At 37.4% G+C, this 21,110-nt stretch overlaps 1 protein-coding gene across 1 annotated transcript; it reads left to right on the top strand.

The window, feature by feature from the left end:
* The first annotated feature begins 55 nt into the window (after positions 1–55).
* On the top strand, positions 56–11,148 carry LOC106948587 (uncharacterized family 31 glucosidase KIAA1161-like). The gene is made up of 6 exons (XM_015034339.1): positions 56–136; positions 2,682–3,105; positions 4,632–5,160; positions 5,906–6,710; positions 6,782–6,900; positions 8,172–11,148. Exons 2-6 carry the CDS (start codon positions 2,828–2,830, stop codon positions 8,514–8,516), a joined length of 2,076 nt encoding a protein of 691 aa, XP_014889825.1. The 5' UTR covers positions 56–136; positions 2,682–2,827; the 3' UTR covers positions 8,517–11,148.
* The last annotated feature ends 9,962 nt before the right edge of the window (positions 11,149–21,110 follow it).

Below are 21,110 nucleotides of genomic sequence, written 5' to 3'. Positions count from 1 at the left end.
GTTCAAGGATGAATCCCCGCATTGGCTGGGCGGGTTCAAGCCACGACGCACATGCGCAGTACGATCGATACGTTGGTTGAAATCTCGACTGTGTGGCTACGCCAAGTGACCTCGGCCACTCAACTGCAGAGATAAGGTAAATATGTCCTGATTATCAAGCTGTTGGGGTCATTTTAGATGTGTTAGGTATATCTCCCTACCTTTATTTGTTGTACTAACGTGTATTTCAACTGTCAAGGTAGCTGGCAGGACAGGTTGTAATGGGAAACCTCATATACCGAACAGAAAAGTGCTATTGTTACACTGACGTCTCGACATTTTCAGCCTCTTGTGAAAACTTACACTAGACAACAGCTTTGTAATTCTATCAAAGTAGAATTATATAGTTTTTTATTTATAAACCTGGAATTACTATGTAGAAAATATAGGTGTACGATTGTGTTTATCACGTAGGAAAGATTTGAAAACATGTTTTGTGGGTTAAAGTGCAATAGTACGCACTTCCAGAGTTACCAACAGAAACGCATTCTGTCTCAGCTGTAAAATAAAGGAGAGTTTTAGTATGTTACAAGGAAAGTCTACCTACCCTTTAAATTGGTCACATTTGGTTTTGGATTGGATTTAGAATCTGGATTTTGGCTTAGACATTGTAATACAAGAATGTAGACAGATTTTATTGTCATTCAACTGTACATTTAAAAATGTACAAATGAAAAGAAATTTCGTTCCAAGGCTCCAATAATAAATAAATAAATAAATAAATAATAAAAGGACCAATATAAATGTATATAATAAAATATTGAGCTAATGGGAGTTTAGTATCCTTATGGCGATGGCATGATGGAGGAAGTTGTTGTGGAATCTGGTTGTTCTACATTTGAAGCTGCTGAACCTTTTCCAAGAGGGCAGCAGGGACAACAAACTATGCTGCGGGTGGAAGGAGTCTTTTATAATTGCCCGAGCCCTGGACAGGCAGCGACTGTGAGCTGTGTCAAGGATGGAAAGAAGCTCAGTCGCAATGATTTTCTCAGCTGTCCTCACCTACACATTGCCAGTCTTGCAAGTATTGAATCATGCCAGTATTGAATACTCCAAACCAGATAGAGATACTGCTGGTCAGTATAGTCTCTATTTTCCCTGTGTAGAGGATGGGAGGGGGAAGGTTTGCTCTTCTCAGCCGACGTAAATTCCTGTATCCCCAGGAATTTAATGTGCCTGACCTGTTCCACTGCAGCATCATTGGTGAGGAGGGTTGTGTGACTTGGCTGATTTTTCCTGAAATACACTTTATGCTTTGTGCTAAATGTTGTCGTTCTGGCTGCATGGTAGCGCTTGTTCTCCTGCTGAAAGACGAACCTTTACCCCATTCTTAAGTCTCTTGGAGCATGTAAAAGATCACCTTACACATGCTTACCACCCCTCCTCTTTTTCAGTGTCTTTCCTCATGCCACTCTTCCATTTAGATACTATTTACATTGCTGTTCTACTAACACTCTCCTATTTGAAATGTGAATCTCTGCAATTCCTTTTCTCCTTCTCTGAATAATGCTCTCTTCTATGCGCCCGGTTAGAAACAGCTGCAAACTGACTGTGTTTTGCTAGGTTTGCATTTGTACCATATTCTTTCTGTTTTGGATGATGGGAAGAAAATGTAAGATATTAAGAACTTGGGATGTTGCTTTGTCTTAAAACTTATTACAGCTTTATCTGACCTACCTTCTAAGGGTGGGCATTTCTTAAATTGCTTATCATTTATTGTATTGCTTATCATTAGGAATGCTGTTTCGCAATGCAGCTCCATTTGTATTGCGATTAAATTACACACATGTGAAATCTAATGAATACATTAGCATGCCATTCTATCCAGATTTTTTTTAAATTGTAGATGTGTTTTACGGTTTCCTTCTGTTTCACAGTCTTGTAGTACTTTGTGTTGGTCTAAAACTACAATATATATATATTGAAATTAATGCTGCAAAATGTAGCATAGTTATGTGCACCAATGATTTTGGAAGGAAAGAAGGAAGTAAAAGTAGAACCGAAGCAGCTGCAGAGGATGATAAATTATAGACCTTTATCAGAGGGCATTATGAAAATAAGTGAAGGCAGTTTTTGCAGAATATGTCCCATTTCTTCAAAGTAACTTTAGCAAAAAAAACAAGAAAACAGAGTTGAAACTTAATCATAGTTTGCCTTATTTAAGTGATAATGATCTATCAGACGTGCAGTTTACTGAAAACCACAGGCTTGCTGCTGTGCAGATATTAGAGGGCTGCTCATCCTAAATATTATTTACTCTGACCCAGTGATAAATGAAACTGTACCTTGCTGACTTGGTGTCTGTGCCGTTCTGACTGATTGTAGCCTCTCGTTAGGCTTTCATTACTTCTGTTAGCTCTGGTGCTTATGTAACTTCATATGAACACTGAACCTGACTACCTGATGTTTATCAGATTACACCTGCTGCGCACATTATCTGCTGGACGTTAATTAGATATGCTGCTGGACACTTACAACCAATGTGAGTTACTCAGAGGGGTGAGTAACTCTATCGCAGCGTCTAGGAGCCGGACCAGAAAGCAGCTTCAGACGTTCCGCTGTCATGTTTTATTCTTCCTTTCTCCTTCTGATTGGACATTGAGGCATACCTCAGCTGATGTTTAATATCTCTCATCTTACAGGTTTCGACAAAGCAGTCGTTATCCAGATATGGAGACATTAAGAATTTGCGGGTAGGCTTCAGCTGCCAGCGAGATCATTTTCAAGAAGCACTGATACCTCCTCCACCAAACCTGCTTCTCTTCACACCTTCATACAAGCTTTCAGCATGTATCAGATTGTCCCAGGAGCTCCTGGAGAGCAGCATGTGATTGACAGAACCCACGGCTCCCCGCGGAAAAAGAAATTTGGACAGGAGAGCCGGCCGATGGTGCTGGCAGGTCTGTTGGGTGGCGTGTTGGTTCTGGCCGCTGTGGTCGCCTGGTGCTATTATTCATTGTCTCTTCGTAAAGCCCAGCTGCTGAAGGCCGAGTCACTGGAGCTGAAAAATAATGGCTACATTATACGGAACCATACAGGGGATATTATCTTCACCATGGCATTCAGGTAAGTCTGCAGTGGAAAACTGTTTAATTATTCAACAGATTTTCATCTTCATTCATGTCAATGAAGACATAACTAGTCCAAAAGTATGCTGATGTTAATAGTAAGATTAAACTCGGTTTACAAATGAAATTAATGGAGAATCTTAAATGTGACAGTATAAGAATAGTAGAGTGAGAAGATGGATAAAGAACATTACCTTCTAAGTTTATTGAATGAAAAATGTGACATCAGCTAAAAAAATCAGCAAAGAATGCCACACTCAATATAATCAGTAGTTAGGATATGGATATAATATAGTAAAATGCTCATGCTACTGGGTGAAAAATTCAGTTAGATCTAAAATCTAACAATAACAGGGTATTGTGGTTTCTGTATTATTTGCATGTAGATTTTTTTTTGATATTAACGAAATCAGAGACATTTGCTTAGGAGACTTTCTTCTCTAGTGCTGCCACCTGCTTACCCGGTTGTTATAAAGTCAACAAATTGTTGCAATCAACTAGCCTTACTTTATTAAAACCTTTTACCAATTACTTTTATGTAATCTGCGAACTTTAATTTTACTGTACTTTTAGTTTGATCTAAATCTGAATATATGCCAATCATAATACTGGCATGCGTTTTGAGTGAGTTTGACAACAGTTGAATGTGTAGTGCTTGACAATTGGGTCAGAACATTTCCAAAAGCTCATTTTGGGATTTAACCCATTGTGCAGTGGTCAGTGTTTGTCAAAAATGGTGCAAGGAAGAAACAGTGGTTAGTCAAAGAATGTTTATGGGCAGCCAAAGCTTATTGATGCACTGAGGGAAGGCCTCCCTTATTGATGGAAGGCCAGTCAATTAATCAGATTAACTACTGTAGCTCATATTATTGAAAAAAATAATATTGGGACTGATAGAAAGGTGCCAGAATAGTAAACAGTGCTCCACGATTTGTTGCATAGTGCTTAGCTTAAAGATGAGTTAGCATGCCTTTTCTTCTCATAATGTTATTCCTCATGAATGTATATGACTAAACTAAATTAATTGTCTTGGACTGAATTAGATTCTGCACATAAATTGATAGCTGGACCTTGTGAAGTTAAAGTATAGGCAGATAGACCGGGCAGTCTAAAACAAAAGTGAAAAGGGGAACTGCTATGAAATTTTAGGACTCAGCAATGAACCAAGAATAAATATTGGTAAAAGAGCCATGGTTACCTCTTGTGGAGTGACCAGATGTGTTTGCATCAGCAGAGTTGTTCAGTTGTTTTGGTTGCTCGTGCTGAGCGGCTGTCAGTCTGCGGTTTGTGAGTTAGAGATGGGAAACCAGATGAGACATGATTGTCCCCTGAGGGAAGACCGATTTAGTCATGGACCATTATCTGCAGAGGTCATATCAACAGAAATAGCCTGTAGCTGGGGCTTTGTGGTCTATCTCCAGCTAGTTTTGATTTCAGCTGCACAGAATATGACTTGCTTAATCTGTACTGTGAATAACTTCTCCTATTGTGTTGTGCATCCTCTCTGTCCAATCGTTGTTCTAGGTCTGGCACTCTGGATCTGGACTCCTGCACAAAGGAGGGACATAGTCTCAGCTGTACTCGGTCAGGAACTGGCAAGCTGAACTTTTTCATCCAGACAGTCCGAGAAAAGACTGTCATGTGCTATCGCATCCGCTGGGAGGAGCTGCTGGATGTGAGCTCTGTGGAACATGCCATGGTCTACAATGACTCTCACTGGTACGGAGGAGCAGAGATGGCATCGCAGTACTGGCCTATGAGAAACCAAGGGGAACAGGAACCGCGTCCTTTCGTCACCAGCGATGTTTACGCCAATCGAAATGCATTTGGGGGAATCCTCGAGCGTTACTGGCTGTCTTCCAATGCAACCGCAATAAAGATTAACGACTCTGTACCTTTTCATTTGGGCTGGTCAGAGAAGAACAGGACTCTCAGATTTGTGGCCCGATACCAGGGCTCTCCTTTTAAACCACCGGTGGGACATTCGGGCTTCCCTGAGCTCAGCTACAGGGTCTGTGTGGGGCTGGATGTCACATCCCTCCACAAATATATGGTAAGTATGTTTGCATACATGGAGAGAACAGAAAGTTATTTTCTGACAAAACCTTAATTGTACTTATGTACTAGGAAGAGATTTTAAAGATCATTAATGTCTTAAAGTCTAAAATATTTGCACAAATAAACTCTATAGTTGTCCTTGATGCTGCTGATGGTGGTGGACATTTATTATATCATTTATCATGTGATTCTTAAGAATCAAAATTCTTCTGTCATTGTCTTGTCAAATTCTCGTTAAGAATGTTTAAAACCCCACAAAACCGTCACTATTGTTGGGATTAATAGTTTTACTATTTTCTCCACTGTTTGTTCAATGAAAGCTGCAATAAATACCAAAACATTTGAAAATACAATTACTGTGTGCAGTTTAGTGATACAAATCTCACTACTTTCATAGTAACTGCCTTACTTTGTGGTCCATACAACCAGAGAAGACCATTCACTCCATCACTCTCTGTAATTTCACTAAAATGCCAGAGAACTGTTTAAATGGTATGGTAGAAAATTTTAGTTTGGAAACGGTTCATGTTTAAAACCTTGTTGTGCCTTGAAGCCATTAATATAGTGTATAAATATATAGAAAATTTTATCAAAAAGCTAGTTTACATTACATGTCCTCTACCAGTATACCAGATACACAAAATTAGCATTTATCTCAAACTGTTCCTTAATAACAAAAAGAAAAGAAGTTGATATTAAATGTTATTAAACTCTTTTTGTTCTGTGTGTTGTTTTGGCAGGTGCGTCGATACTTCCCAAAGCCCATCAACGTTCCATCCCAAGAAGTGTTCAGAAAGCCGGTGTGGTCCACCAGGGCTTTTCTTAAGTCTGCTGTAACTCAGGAGAAGCTGCTGCGCTACGCAGCAGACATCATTAAATATGGCTTTAAGTGGTCCCATCTGGAGCTGGATGACCGCTACACCACTGACTATGGAGAGTTTGACTTTGACCCCCAGAAGTTCCCCAATGCCAGCGGCATGTTTGAGAAACTCAGAAAAGACGGGTTTCAGGTGACGCTGTGGACACATCCTTTTATCAACTACGACTCCATAAATTTCGGAGTTGCTCTGGAGAAAGGACTGTTTGTGCAGGAGCCGAGCGGAGAGCTGCCTGCCCTGGTCCGCTGGTGGAACGGGATTGGAGGCATCTTGGACTTTACAAACCCAGAAGCTTCTGGGTGGTTCTTGTCACACCTAAATTCCCTCAAAAGGCGCTATAATGTGACGTCATTCAAGTTTGACGCAGGGGAAACGAGCTACCTTCCTCGTCAGTTTAGCACTCTGGTCCCTCTGTCTGACCCCTCCACCTTCACCCGCCGCTACTCCGAGATGGCCATACCTTTCAGTTCACACGCCGAGCTCCGTGTGGGTTACCAGAGTCAGAATATCTCCTGTTTCTTCAGGATCATTAACAGAGATTCAGTTTGGGGATATGAGCTTGGCCTCAAGTCCATCATCCCCACTGTTCTGACTATAAGCATTCTGGGATACCAGTTTGTCTTACCAGACATGATAGGAGGAAATGCGTACCCCAACCGCACTGCAGGTAGGAAACACCACAGCCTAGATGTTTTGATCTGAATTTTTAAAGATCTTGATAACTCTGCTGTATTTCAGGTGTGATAAATGAAACACAGGCTCTGCCAGACAAAGAGCTGTACATCCGATGGTTGCAGCTGTCCGCTTTTATGCCTGCCATGCAGTTCTCCATACCACCGTGGGCTTATGACGATGAGGTGAGCATGTACAAGACATATCTCACAATTGGAATAAGTTGATGATTTAATTTATTTATTGTTATTGTTATAATCACAATATTGCCCTCTCTTTTACTGTTGGAATCAATGCATATCTCAAGTAGGTTAAAAATGTAGGAATTTGTAAAAGGTTTTGTTTTGGTCTCCTCTGACCAGTGCACCGTTCTTCCACATAGTGTCCCTTACATTGCTTGTGTCAAATTGGACTTCTTTTGGATTTCTTGTAAAAATTCATTTTTGCTTATCGCCCCTTTGTGAAAACTAGATTTGTGGAGTAGAAATCTTACAGTTGTGCTGCTGCTAGATTTTTCAACATTAGCTATAGACCTGTGCAGCTTCTCTAGCGTTAGCATGGGCCTCTTGGCTCCTTCTCTGATAAATGCTCAACCTGTCAGGTCAGAAAACAATTAAACGGACATATGGTTGTATGTTTGCTGTTGTTCCGTCTTCTGTTCAATTTTTGAGTGTTAGGTTGAACTCCCAGAGAGCTTCAAAGCTTGGTATATTGTATTATACCCTAACCATGTCACACTTTGCACATTTGTGTTTGTAAAAAATTTTGAAAACCATGTAGAATTTTCCCTTGATTGTACAATTATGTGCCACTTTGTGCTGGTCTGCCATATAAAATTTGTGTAAAATGCATTGAAATTTTGGATTGTGACAGCATATTTAAAAAAATCAATGACTATGAATACTGATTGGTTTTTATGCTTAAAATAAATTAAATATATTTGACAAATGAAGAAATAGTTAGTGTATTATTCTGATTCAGAAAATAAATTATTTTCTTTGAGCAGTTTTCAGTATTACCACAAGAGGGCGCCAGCATGTTTCTTTTAAATAGGAAGATTTTTGTCTCAAAACCAAACTGCAAGCAATATTGAAACCCACAATGGTTTTAGTATTTTTATTTCTGTCTTGAATGCGATTTGCTATTGTTATAAAGTAAAAAGTAGTTGCTAGAATGCTGTGTATCTGAGGCGAATTGTTCAGGGTTTCTGTGGGTCTCTTCTCATGTCCTTCATGTCACAACCTGCTGGTTAAAAACCATCTAAGCCGAAGATTTGACTGTAATCCCAAATTGTTCCATTATTAACTGAAACCCTTCCTTCCTAGTCAGATATTAAGCTAGGATGCAACCACCAATGAAATTTCCCACGTCCATGCAAAATATAAATGTATAAATGCTTGATAATTTGTTGTTTGTGCTCTTTTGTGATGCTAAAACACAATTTATTAATCTCCAGGTGGTTCAGATTGCACGGAAGTTCTCAGAACTCCACGAAAGAGACGTGGCTCCAAGGGTTCTTGAGCTGGCAGGGAAAGTTGTTGGTACCGGAGACCCCATCATAAGGCCTTTGTGGTGGATCGCCAAAGACGACGAGGCAGCCTTCAAGATTGACTCCCAGTTTCTGATTGGGGATGATCTTTTGGTGGCTCCAGTGTTGGAGCCAGGAAAACTAGAGAGGGACATCTACCTCCCAGCAGGCCAGTGGAAAGGCAAAAAGAGAACGTACAAAGGTCCCATCCACCTCACTGACTACCCTGTGACTCTGGATGAGTTAGCTTACTTTTATTGGGTTGAGACATAAAAAATAACTTTACATATGGTTGCACTGACAAATGCACTGTATCTTCAGCAAGTAAGCCAGTAAATGACAGAGAATGTTTGCTTTCTAAAGGGAAAGTTCAAATTTTGGTGGATGCTGAGTCTACGCCTCCAACAAGCTGCTCTTTTTTTCCTTAATAAATTATTTCCCTTTTTGTAGAGATGCACCAATCAGGCCTTTACTAACCAACACAGATCTCTGATTTTCTTTGAAGTTAGACCTGCCAATTTACTTTTTTTTCCCTAAGAACTTTAAACACATAGAAAAAAACATGTCATGTTAGAAAACTTAATTCAGGTCCAGAACTCCAATGAATATCCTGTTGGTCCCTCCCAGAGCATTTACCATTAGTTAAAAATGTGTGACCAGTCGCACAAAAACCTATTCTGTATAGAACATGTGCAAAAAAGAATCTAAAACTAAAATTTTACCTGAAGAAAATAATTTCATTTTTCTTTCTTGCAACTCTGAGAGTGGAGACTAATCTCTCTGCTCTTGTGGAATATGTGAGCCTTTAATCTCATTTCCTTGCGTTACAATTGACATATGCAGCATGTAATTTCATTCACACGCTGCCAACTGATCCTGATATTTTGAAGAAAGTAAAATAAAATGCCAGTAAAAAATGACATACTTTGTCAGGAGAACTTTGAAGTCCACATTCTTAATCCCAGTATGCATACACTATTCAAACGTGGATCTTTAGCTTTTATAGGTTTAATGAATATAAAGAAAATCAGAATCTGCTTTGCAAATTACTGATCAGAGCCAATCAAGCCTGATATGGTGATTGATTGGTGCATCTCATTTTTAGTTTTCTTTATGTCTTTGTGCCAGACCCCATCCTCGTGCCTTCCATCAAGCGAATCCTTGATAGTGCCATAACTAAAGCCTCCCTGTGTCGTGCAAAAAGCTAATCCTCAATGCCTAAGACCATCAGCTTTAGATGACATGCAAACAGGGTCATGGTTGTGTCGGAGTGTTATTTCTACTCTGTGAAGGACATTGTAAGCTAAAATACAGAGTAGCTCTGATAACTGTGCCATCGGATAAAGAAAGCATCTGCTGGGGGATTTTCTGGATGCACATATGGACCCTGACTTGGGCTTTTGGACTTCTGGTAAAAGTGCTTCTCTGAACTTGCCAACTTTTCAACTGCCCAAGTTAACACACATAAACTTACATTTTTGATTTCTGCACTTTATTGTAATCTCACTTGACAATAACAAACAGTTTAAGGAGAAATCCTGTCTTTCTGGGTACTTGTAAGCAAACTGCAAATTCCTTACAGGCTGGTGATTTCTGACCTATTGTGCCATTTCACTTTCAAAATCGCACAAGCTAAATTTATTGCTCAGGGTGTCTTTAAAGTTGAGATGTTCTTTATTTACAGTAGCAGATTTATTATAAACTATTATTCTTTATGATGCCATTATTTTGCCTGTTCTTCACATTTGCCTTGTAGTTTTTCTTTCCTTATCTCTGCTTTGCGAAGTAAGTAGCAAAGTCTTGATACAATTCTGTACATGCTGAAATGCTTGAAGCCACGTCTTTGCAAATGCATGAACTACTATGCACTTACAGTGATTGCTAGCATGAGACAAAAGCACAAAGATGGTGAAATTATCTGGATGTAGCGCTCTTAATATATTGACGTGTCATGAGGTTTGTCTTTAGTCTGTTTTGCTTTATAGCAGAGCTAAAAGCAGCTGGCAGGAAGAGAAAAGATGACAGCAGAATGTAAAATGTCATCTTTGCAGAGATTTTAACCACCCAAAGGCTTTTTAAAGGGAACTCTATTCATAAATTAAATAAATACGCTGAGTTATTTCTGACATGTTTGTTGAAATTAACCCAGGGACCTCCAGCGTGACACTAGAGAGCTTTCAAGGCTTAAAGGGGGATTTTTGTAAATTTTGTTTTTATGGTAACCTTTTTGACTGCTGCACACAAACACTTGGTATTTAAAGGGTGAGTGCCAAACAATATGAACAATGCATTATTAATGCAGTGCATGTATGTTTGAAGTGTACCAGAGAACTGTGCATTCCTCACTACGATTCTGTATGGATTTTCTAACATTCTGTAGGTTTGAATGAATACAAATGCTCTGCAACATTGTGCCATATTGTAATTATAGTATTCATACATAATATTTTAACAAGGTTGAATGTGTAAAAAACTTCTTTTTTTGTTCTCACACCCCTGATAGTGTTTGGCTGATAAATCTATGCCAGCAGTGTTTCTCCTGATTTTCTTTATCTAAACTTCTTTGAGAAGTTTATCTCTTTAGCTATTATGGTAGCTAATATTGGCTGATAGTTGATAGTTTTGACAGATGCAAAACTATGACAGATTTTGCATATTTCATGCAAAAAAACAGTATGACATGAGATTCCAGCATAATCTCAGTTATCTTCCTCGTCCAGTATGAGGAAGACTTCATTTTTTAGTGTTAAATTAAAATTAATTTTAGGTTTAAGTCATGCGATATGTTAAAAATTGTCATATTTAATAACTGCCATCAGTTATTAAAATATATTTGGGCACAATCTAACCTTATTGTGTTGATTTTGACTTGATTTGTTTCACTAATAAATATAATAAATTTTAACCATTGTTTCTTGTCACTGCTACTGTTATAACTTTAAGTCAGGGGTGTCCAAACTACGGCCCGCGGACCAACTGCGGCCCGTGGTCCAGTTTTTATTGGCCCGCAGCAAATTCTGAAAATATAATTGAATATGGCCCGCACAAGAAGCTTGACGTCAACTCTGTTGCACTCCTCAGTTTCAACACTAGATGGAGGCAGCCACATATGGCCCGCACAAGAAGCTTGAGGTCAACTCTGTTGCACTTCTCAGTTTCAACACTAGATGGAGCCAGCCACATATGGCCCGCACAAGAAGCTTGAGGTCAATTCTGTTGCACTTCTCAGTTTCAACACTAGATGGAGGCAGCCACTGAAAGGAAATTAAGAGAAGAAAAACCATTACTGAGTCACCAGAAATGTCAGCACCGAAGAAACGCAAAATAGCAAGTGAGTGTAGGAGATTTCAAACACTGGGAAAAGAAATCAACGGAAAGTGTGTCTGTTTGATTTGCAATGAAGATGTTGCTGTGAGGAAAGAGTATAATGTCCGTCGGCATTATGAGACCAAACATCAGAACTACACATCGTACACTGCTGCCGAATGAACACAGAAAGTGTGAACCGCAGGTGTGACTGAGAATCTATATTATAGATATTGAGAATCTATGTAATAGATTCTCAATATCTATAATATAATAATATAGATACTGAGAATCTATACTATAGATTCTCAGTATCTATTATATAGATACTCATATAAAATAGATTATATGAGTATCTATACTCTATATTATAGATTCTCAGTCACACCTGAAGACTGTTCTTTGTACTTAAACAAGTGGCAACTGGACTCCCTCTCTTCTTTCAGGAGTTTCAATTTGTCCAAAAAGCTTCTTCAGGTCTAAACATTGGTTGGAAATATCAGGTGTACATTTGCAGTCAGAACAGTTTCTGACATCCATCAAACCGTAAATGGTTACAAAGTGAACCACAAATACAGACATTATCCACAAATGGAAAAGATCAGTAGACACACCCAAGAGTGGCAGCGTAAATAAATTATTAACCTTTACTTCACCAGGAAAATCCCACTGATATTAAAAATCTTTTTGTTTCAAGAGAATCCTGGCCAAGACTGCCAGCAGCACAGAGTTTACAGACTTATGAGATCTGGATCTCCATGGTGTTTTACCTGCTTAAATAAAGGAAATGAACAATTTTAGAACAATTCAGTTCAATTGGATTAAGTTCATCTATATAACACTAATTTTACAACAGATGTCGTCTCAAGGAAAATATTTTAACAGATTGATTGAAAAGTTTCCTATCAGAAGAAGCTTGCAGCATTCATTCCTCCTGGACCAACATGTTGCCACAAGTTGTTGCATGCATTGCATTGCTGACTTTAAAACTGTCTCTCATGAGAACCACACTTTCAGTGATAATCGAAAGGAAAACTCTTCTTTAACAGGAAGAAACCTCCTGCAGAACCTGGCTGGGTATGAGCAGCCATTTCTCAGGAACAACAAGCTTCAAGTTGCTGTTTCTTCAGGAGTGGATTCCTGTGCACAGAGGGCATTGCAGTTGAGCACATCATGAATGATTCCCATATATAACAATTCTGGTGTGATGATGGCGTGCAAGGCTCTTCTGGTTATTTAATATTGTTTCTTTGTAAGATATAAAAATATATTTCTTTCCTCCCTTTGATTGTAGCTGCTTTCAGATCTTTATCATAAATTAAGTTTCGTAAAATCATGGTGGTATTTGTTATAAATTTTTTTCTAATTTGTTGTGATTATTTTATTTTATTGTTTTACATGTGTGGATTACTTGAGTTGTAACCAACTTGTTATATGAAGGTCATGTTGGCACCCAATACAAATACATGTTATGATAAATATATTGACATGTTCAACAGTCTAAACTAATCTCTTCACAGTTCAGTGAAATACCATGTGGAATTTCAAATTGTTCTTCCTCTTCCATTATGAAAATTGTTTTGACATATTTTCAAAACATGAGAGATATGGGAGATAACTACTCAGTAGATTTGCAGTCAATGGAATAGCCTGATGTTTGTCATTTTATATTTGTTTTAAATACTGTAAAAAATATGAGAGAAACATGCTAATTATCTTTAAAGGTTTTGATATTGAGAAGATCATATAAATAAAACACTTCACTTAGTAAAATGATTACAGTCCAGCAATTTATTAATTGAGCAAATCATCAGTTTATTTTCATTGCTTACATTTGTATTGTTTTATTTTTAAAAGAGACATGTGTGTTTTACATGATGAATATAAATGCTGCATATCTGTCCTGACTGCATGTTTGCTGCCAACTCAGCGTAACTATTAATAGACAAAACAATAAACCAGAACAACATCATGATTTCAGAGCCTTAAATAAAGAGCATCATAAGGGCTGAAGACAGGAGCAGCAGGGTGACACCAGGTCCAGTTGGTATGGCACTGTTGCACAAGTCCTTGTCACAGCAATTCATGGAAGAACTGCATGCTGCGCTGGGCACACAGCTCTTCGTAATCAATCCTGTAAGAGCAAGAAAACTTCTCAATAGTATTCATAAATATGCTGTATAAAGTCCATAAAGTTCTCATACAACAAGTTAAATCTTTTTGTAAGTGATCAATTCTATCAGCAGAGATTCTCATACATATAACAGCTTACCATCCATCGTCACAGAAGCACATCGGTCGAGACCATCAGGACAAGTCAAATAATTTGTACAGCCACTGGGATCAGATGTTACACATATGTAGCATCTCAATCCGGATGCTAAATGAAGAACCAAAAGAATTAAACATGATTATCAATAACAACAAAAAACAAGCTGAGAACTTGACAGATGTGTGTCTTTCATATTAAACATCAAAGCCGCTTAAATACAAATTTTCAATTAAATGAAAAGAAAGTCTTAAAGTCTTCAACAGTAAAAACATAAGTAAATTGTTTGTACTGTTGAACACGGCATTAAGACAGTTCAATCCAAACTGTTAATACAGAACTCAGTGCATTAATGAGTTCATTTCTGTACTAATTGTTTTTACAGAAATTAGTAAATCAACCAATCTTCAATAAAAATAAGACTCAAAATTTGGATTAAAATTTTAAAAAATATAAAATCCAGTTCAAATGTTTTATTTGCTAATAATGAGAGCTTTACAGAAATATATGACTTACAGCTTTGAATCAAGTCATAGAGATAATCCTAAACTTTAATAGAAAACCTGAATTGCTTATAAAACTTAATCTTTGTTTTATTTCCTCCTTTTAAGTTAAATTCAAGAAATTCTTACCAACAGAAAAAGTTACAAAAAGGACAAGAACTCCGTAAAGCTTCATCATGAATGTAGGCTGTGCGATGGAAAAACGTTTTCTCTCAGTACTTTCTTCTTTCACTTCCTTTTTCTAAGAAAACCCGCGGTAACATGACCTGAATATAAACAGCACTCAAATTACATCTCATTTCTCCTAAAAACTCAGCATTACTTTGGTTCTGACTGGTGTTTATTCAGGATATTGGAATATGTCATTTAGAAAAGAAACTTAAAAATACCAAAGTTAGTAACTATTAACATATTTTTATTGCACTGCATTTAAAAGCAGTTTAAATAAATAAAAATATAACATATTTTTAGTATCCACTTCAATCAAACTTATAGAAAATCAATCTGAAAATGAGGCAAAATGCATCTACTTCATATGTTCACTCATGGTCTAAAAGCGAACATGTCAATGTAGTAAAACTTATACAGGTAATAATGTTATCACAATAAAGTAACTTATTAAATATAAAACCCTTATTTTCCAAACAAACTAATGTAAAACTATTTTTCATGTTGAGAGGTTTAAACAACATTTAGTTAGCTACAGGTTTTAGCCATGATATAAAGAGGTGATAAATTCTTAAATATTTCAGGTTTAGAAAAAAATCTTCTAAACCTGAAACACATGTAAAGTAAACGCTTTTACTTTACATGTGTTTTAAATTTGATCAGTTCTTGTTTAAAAAGTAAATCTAATCTTACCTGCAAAGAAAGAGAGAAACAGGATCAGAACTCCGTAAAGCTGCATTGTGAACTTGATCTGCGTATTCGACCTTCTGAATCAATCTGGGTCCTACAGACGGTTTTTAACCGTCTCTGGTTTCATGCAAGTTCCTACAGACCGCCTGTAATCTGAACAAGCAGCCCACAGATGACCTCATTTACCTGGCAGTGAATTAGTTGGTAAGTAGTAAGTACGTTTAAAACAAGAATTGCTGAGAGGACATGACCAAATAGGAGGAAATAGCACCAACACAAAAAGGGGAAGAAAGTAAAATAATTCTTTTATCACCCAAAGAACAGTGTTGCTGTGGTGTTTTTCTCATTCATGTCTCCCTTGACTTTCTGGAGGATATGAATAGTGCTGGTTGTAATAATTAGGGCTTCAAATGTCATATTAATCAATTAATAAATGCTCTGGATCATTTATGCTGACTGGATCAAACTTTTGTTGAACTTCCTGGCAACAGATAGAAAGTTAGTCTTTGGAAGGAGTCCAGCATCTTGATTTGACAATTCCATCTTGTAAGTGTTTTTGTGCACACATCTCTTCCAGATCTGCCTGAAAGGATTCATGCCACTGGCAGATCTGGGTTCAAAATAATCTCTTTGTTATATCAATATGCTTCTTCTAATTGGAAGTAATATTAAGGTTTTGCAGTGGCAGAGGCAGAGTCATGACTGGATTCTAGATGGAGCTAAAGATTAGGATCAATTCAGGGATTCCTTCTAATCTTGCTGCTCTTCTCTGTTCCCTTTCCTTCTTTGCTTACTTTTCTCCCTGTTTAAAACATTGAACTAGATGTATTCTGTTGAATTGACACAACACTAATATTCGTATACAAAGAAGGAATCCACTAGGCAGGAACAGAAGAGACTTTCTGCAGAGGCTGCAGGTGTGGCACTTTTATGGAGAACTTTAAGTCCATTTGAAAACAAAGGCTTTTTTAAACTAAAAGGTGCATAAAGGTGAAGGATGCATAGGCATTGTGCTTCAAGCTCTGACTGTGGGACATTCCACTAATAAATATCTAAATAGAGAAACCTCTACAGAAAATCATGAGAGTGCTTGTATTCTCTGAATGTTTTTCTGTGGTTTGTGATGTCAGATAAAATTGTTGGCTTCATGGGAGAAAACCCAGCAGTTGATAATTTACATATTGGATAAAAATGATATGAAATGCAAGCAGGTCCAGCTCTTGTCACTAGTCATTTTCTTTTTGGCAAACTGTAACATTTAACACTGTGGAAAAACATTTATAAACTGTAATCTCCAGAGGTGGAAAGAGTTTAAAACAGTGTACTCAAGAAAATGTAACCAGTGTAAAATGTTACTCAAATAAAAGTAACAATACTTCATTGAAAGTTTTCTTTAAGGAAAATATACTTTTTTGAAGAGAAAATCTTTCTGTCTACTACATCTACTGTCCCTCCAATTAATGGTTTTCAGTGACTGACTCCACACTAAGAATCTGATCCTCTCTTTTCAGCTTCAGCCAATACAAATTATGATCACAAGTGCCAGATAAAACTGATATTATATGTATTTGCATTTGGACAAAGGTTGGCAGAGTACCCAAAGTACTCAAGTAGAGTAGCACTACTTCAACAGCACTCAGATAAAAGTAAGAAGTATTCATCGTGACAGTTTTGTGTCTGTCCCGTTATAAATACTCAGATGCCAGAGGATTGGATGAGAATGTATTTACTGCACATGTGTGGTCATAGTAGAAACAATGCAGTTATCTCCTCTACTGGTATGTCCATGACTGTATAACACATTTAAGTTAGCTTTTGAATATATATATAATATTTCTCAGAAGAGAACCAGATCGAAAGACTTACCACAGCAGAGCACTAGACAGACTGTGGAGAATTCCCGAAATTCTGTCATATTTATAGGCAACCAATAGAGGACACTAAAAACGCCTAACAGGAAAAAAAAAAAAGGCCTAACAGGAATGAACAAACACAAGAATGGAAACGTGACAAGAAACAAGACTCAAAGTGCTAACAGACATCATGAAGGTCTGTTTGCAGAAGATTTGGATAAGCTAACTGGGAAAACAGAGTTGGGTTAAGTGGAAGCAAAGGTGAACTCTTTGGACGTTGGTAAACACGTTTGGAGGAAGAATAAGTTCTTCACACCAAAAGTGACATTTGGGTTCAGTATGAGCTGTCTAACAGGAAATAACAATGTCAAACCTCAACTGAAAGAGCAGCACAAGTTTTATCCTTCAACATCAACAAAGTGCAATGTGCAGTAGAATTGGCAGCAATAATTAAGATTTTATGTTATCAAGCATAACGATAGCCAAAGGTATTAAGGAAAGTCTATGTCTGTTGTTTCTATACTGTTGTTTTTATACTTTATACTGAAGACCTGAAAAAAGCAGCTGAAAATCATCAGAGAGAAAATGATAGATTTTCTGACTTAGTCTGAACATGACAAGTCTGCACCTATTTTCCTGCTTAGAAAGTCTGTTTTTGTGGATAAAACAACAGAATAGAATAGAATAGAATAGAATAGAATAGAATAGAATAGAATGTCACCTTAAAGTTGACATTGCAGTCACATCTTTAAAGCAACTTTAAATTCCAACTTTAAAGTTTTTTTTTTAAATTTAAATTGAAAATTATTTTTGACACACAAAGTTTTGCAACATGAAATAGTTTCAGGGCCTGTTTGCACTGTTTGAAACATAGCAACTCACTTGACACATGTGACACTTTATAACGGTCACAGCCACACTTCTGAAACTTAAACTTGTGGTTAAATGCACGTTTCCACCAAGATGTATGTCAACCTGATAAGAGAACAACTGGAGCAAAGACGACCTCTTTTCTCCTTTTCTACTCTCATTACCAGAATGGTTACACTTTTCAGTAAAGACCCCTCCCATATGTGGAAAGCAGCAGTGCAAAAGAATCAAAAATAGGCTGGTTTTGATGAGATGAGAATCTCTGTTTTACATCAGATTGTATTTTAATTGTTTCAAGAAAATAAAATAAATGCCATCAACATAAAGATGACTTTGGATTACAAGTAAAATCTATCTGGGTCCTACAGACGGTTTTTAACCGTCTTTGGTTTCATGCAAGTTCCTACAGACCGCCTGTAATCTGAACAAACAGCCCACAGATGACGTCATTTACCTGGCAGTGAATTAGTTGGAAATCATAAATTATAATATCAAGTTTGTGTTGCATTTTAGAACAAGTTAGCTGGATAAAAAAAACCAGACCAAAATAAAGCATTTAATATAAACTGCTATAAGTAACTACGTTTAAAACAAGAATTGCTAAGAGGACATGACTAAATAGGAGGAAATAGCACCAACAAAAAAAGGTGAAGAAAGTAAAATTCTCTTGTCACCCCCACAAAAAAAAAAAAAGTCATACTGCAGTTCTAGTTCCAAACTGTGGATAAAACCAGAAAGATCCAGTCACCATTTTGGCAACAATAAATCAACAATAATCAATTTTAATGGATATAAATCTAATAATTAGGGCTTCAAATGTCACATTAATCAATTAATAAATGCTCTATGCTGACTGGATCAAACTTTTGTTGAATTTCCTGGCAACAGATAGAAAGTTAATCTTTGGAAGGAGTCCAACATCTTGATTTGACAAGTTTGCAAGTGTTTTTGTGCACAAAAACACAAAGCCAAACACAAATTCAAATCCTTTCATGAAAGGATTCATGCCACTGGCAGATCTAAGTTCAAAATAATCTCTTTGTTATATCAATATGCTTCTTCTAATTGGAAGTAATATTAAGGTTTTGCAGTGTCAGAGGCAGAGTCATGACTGGATTCTAGATGGAGCTAAAGATTAGGATCAATTCAGGGATTCCTTCTAATCTTGCTGCTCTGCACTGTTCCCTTTCCTTCTTTGCTTACTTTTCTCCCTGTTTAAAACATTGAACTAGATGGATTCTGTTGAACTGACACAACACAATACATGTATACAAAGAAGGAATCCACTAGGCGGGTACAGAAGAGACTTCCTGCAGAGGCTGCAGGTGTGGCACTTTTATGGAGAACTTTAAGTCCATTTGAAAACAAAGGCTTTTTTAAACTAAAAGGTGCATAAAGGTGAAGGATGCATAGGCATTGTGCTTCAAGCTCTGACTGTGGGATATTCCACTAATAAATATCTAAATATAGAAACCTCTACAGAAAATCATGAGTGCTTGTATTCTCTGAATGTTTTTCTGTGGTTTGTGATGTCAGATAAAATTGTTGGCTTCATGGGAGAAAACCCAGTGTCATTGTATTTATTTTAAGGTTTTTCTGTGTTCAGTTTCTGTCCTGAGTCTCTGTTGTTTCTACGTCTTCCCCATCGATTGCTTCCCAGGTGTGTCTCACTCCTTGATTACCCTCCCTGTGTATTTAGTCCCACCTGTTGTCTTTGTCTCTTGTCAGATCCTTGTCATTTGTCTGCTTGCCACCACAGTCGAACTGTAAAGTCCTGTGTTGGTTCAGCTCTCGTTTTCAGTCCTCTGTCTTTCAGTTGCTACCGGTAATTAGCTGTGTGCTAACCCTCTGCCGTGCCGCCTGTGTTGGACTGTGTTTGAGCTCTCTTTATTAAATTCATCATCATTACCTGGGTCGTCAGCGTTCATTCTCACCACCACCAACCACACCCCATGGCACCCAGCAGTTAAGAGTTTTATACTGGATAAAAATGATATAAAATGCAAGCAGGACCAGCTCATCACTAGTCACTTTTTTTTTGGCAAACTGTAACATTTAACACTGTGGAAAAACATTTATAAACTAATCTCCAGAGGTGGAAAGAGTTTAAAATGGTGTAGTCAAGTAAATGCAACCAGTGTAAAATCTTACTCAAATAAAAGTAACAATACCTCATTGAAAGTTTACTTTAAGGAAAAGATACTTTTTTGAGAGCAGAAGAAAGTTCTGCTCATTGATTTCACGAACAAAATAAGAAAATATTGGTCTCAAAAAGTACGTTGAAATACAACACAAAATACAACATTTTAGTATGTAATGTCATGAATATTTGGGAGATATTCTGTGTAATTTTAAAGGGACATACATTTCTAATATCTTCCATCAGCTTTCTCAGCATCCTTCCATATACACCAAACCCTCTACATCCTTCACTATATCTATTATGTTTCTGTACAGGGCCGTGCAGAGACCACCAAAGGGGCAGGTGCTCAAAAAAAAAAAAAAAAAAGGGTACATCTACCCGCATTCTAGGACAGAATATTAAAGCCACAGTTTTCAGAGTTTAACAATTATAAATTACAAAGTTGTGAGAAAGCTAAGGAAAATCTCTAGATGGAGCATACAACTATGCATATGTAAGATTTTATTAGTAATTTCTTTCTGCAGGTCTATTTTGTTATAGGAAAGTATTGCAATATTCAAACCCACAATCTAGCAAGATATGTAAATCAGAGCTAGACCACCAGACATATTTTTGTCATGGTGGATCTTAATTTCTGAGCCCACATGCAGAAACTCACAGAGGCAGGATAAAAGTTTAGATGTTTTATTGACAAAGATAAAAGTGGTCAAAAACACCCGCAGTCGTGAAGCTGCAGTGGGAAGACTGGCACGGCTGCACACAAAAGGAGAGTGGAGGTGAGTTTAATGGTTGTAGGTGTGAAGCCGGGATTCATAAAGCACACGGAGCTTCACATAGAAGGGGTTCTTTATTCTCAAAAAGTGTGAGTGTAAGAAAAATAAAAAAAAAGAATGAGATTCAATATATGGAGAAATAAATGGCCCGTATTTCGAACGGTAGAAAGCCTTAGCTTCAGTGAAATGGCGGGCTAACAACGCGGTTAGCACTCAGAGTAGAACGCAGCTTAACATAAAAGCTGAAATCGAACAGCATATAACGGCTGAACAAACGGCTGAACAAACGGCT

The sequence above is a fragment of the Poecilia latipinna genome, unplaced genomic scaffold, assembly GCF_001443285.1.
Source record: "Poecilia latipinna isolate Pla-1442-1.1 unplaced genomic scaffold, P_latipinna-1.0 Scaffold296, whole genome shotgun sequence".
In the NCBI taxonomy this organism is placed as follows: domain Eukaryota; kingdom Metazoa; phylum Chordata; class Actinopteri; order Cyprinodontiformes; family Poeciliidae; genus Poecilia; species Poecilia latipinna.
The sequence above is the reverse complement of the archived record's forward strand: the minus strand, read 5'-3'. Positions and strand labels throughout refer to the sequence as shown.

Bases quoted from the DNA above. Each gene is read 5' to 3' on its own strand.
- LOC106948587 (XM_015034339.1), top strand. From the start codon at position 2,828: ATGTATCAGATTGTCCCAGGAGCTCCTGGAGAGCAGCATGTGATTGAC. The intron at 5,161-5,905 runs GTAAGTATGTTT...TTGTTTTGGCAG, and splicing joins CATCCCTCCACAAATATATG to GTGCGTCGATACTTCCCAAA. The intron at 6,711-6,781 runs GTAGGAAACACC...GCTGTATTTCAG, and splicing joins GTACCCCAACCGCACTGCAG to GTGTGATAAATGAAACACAG.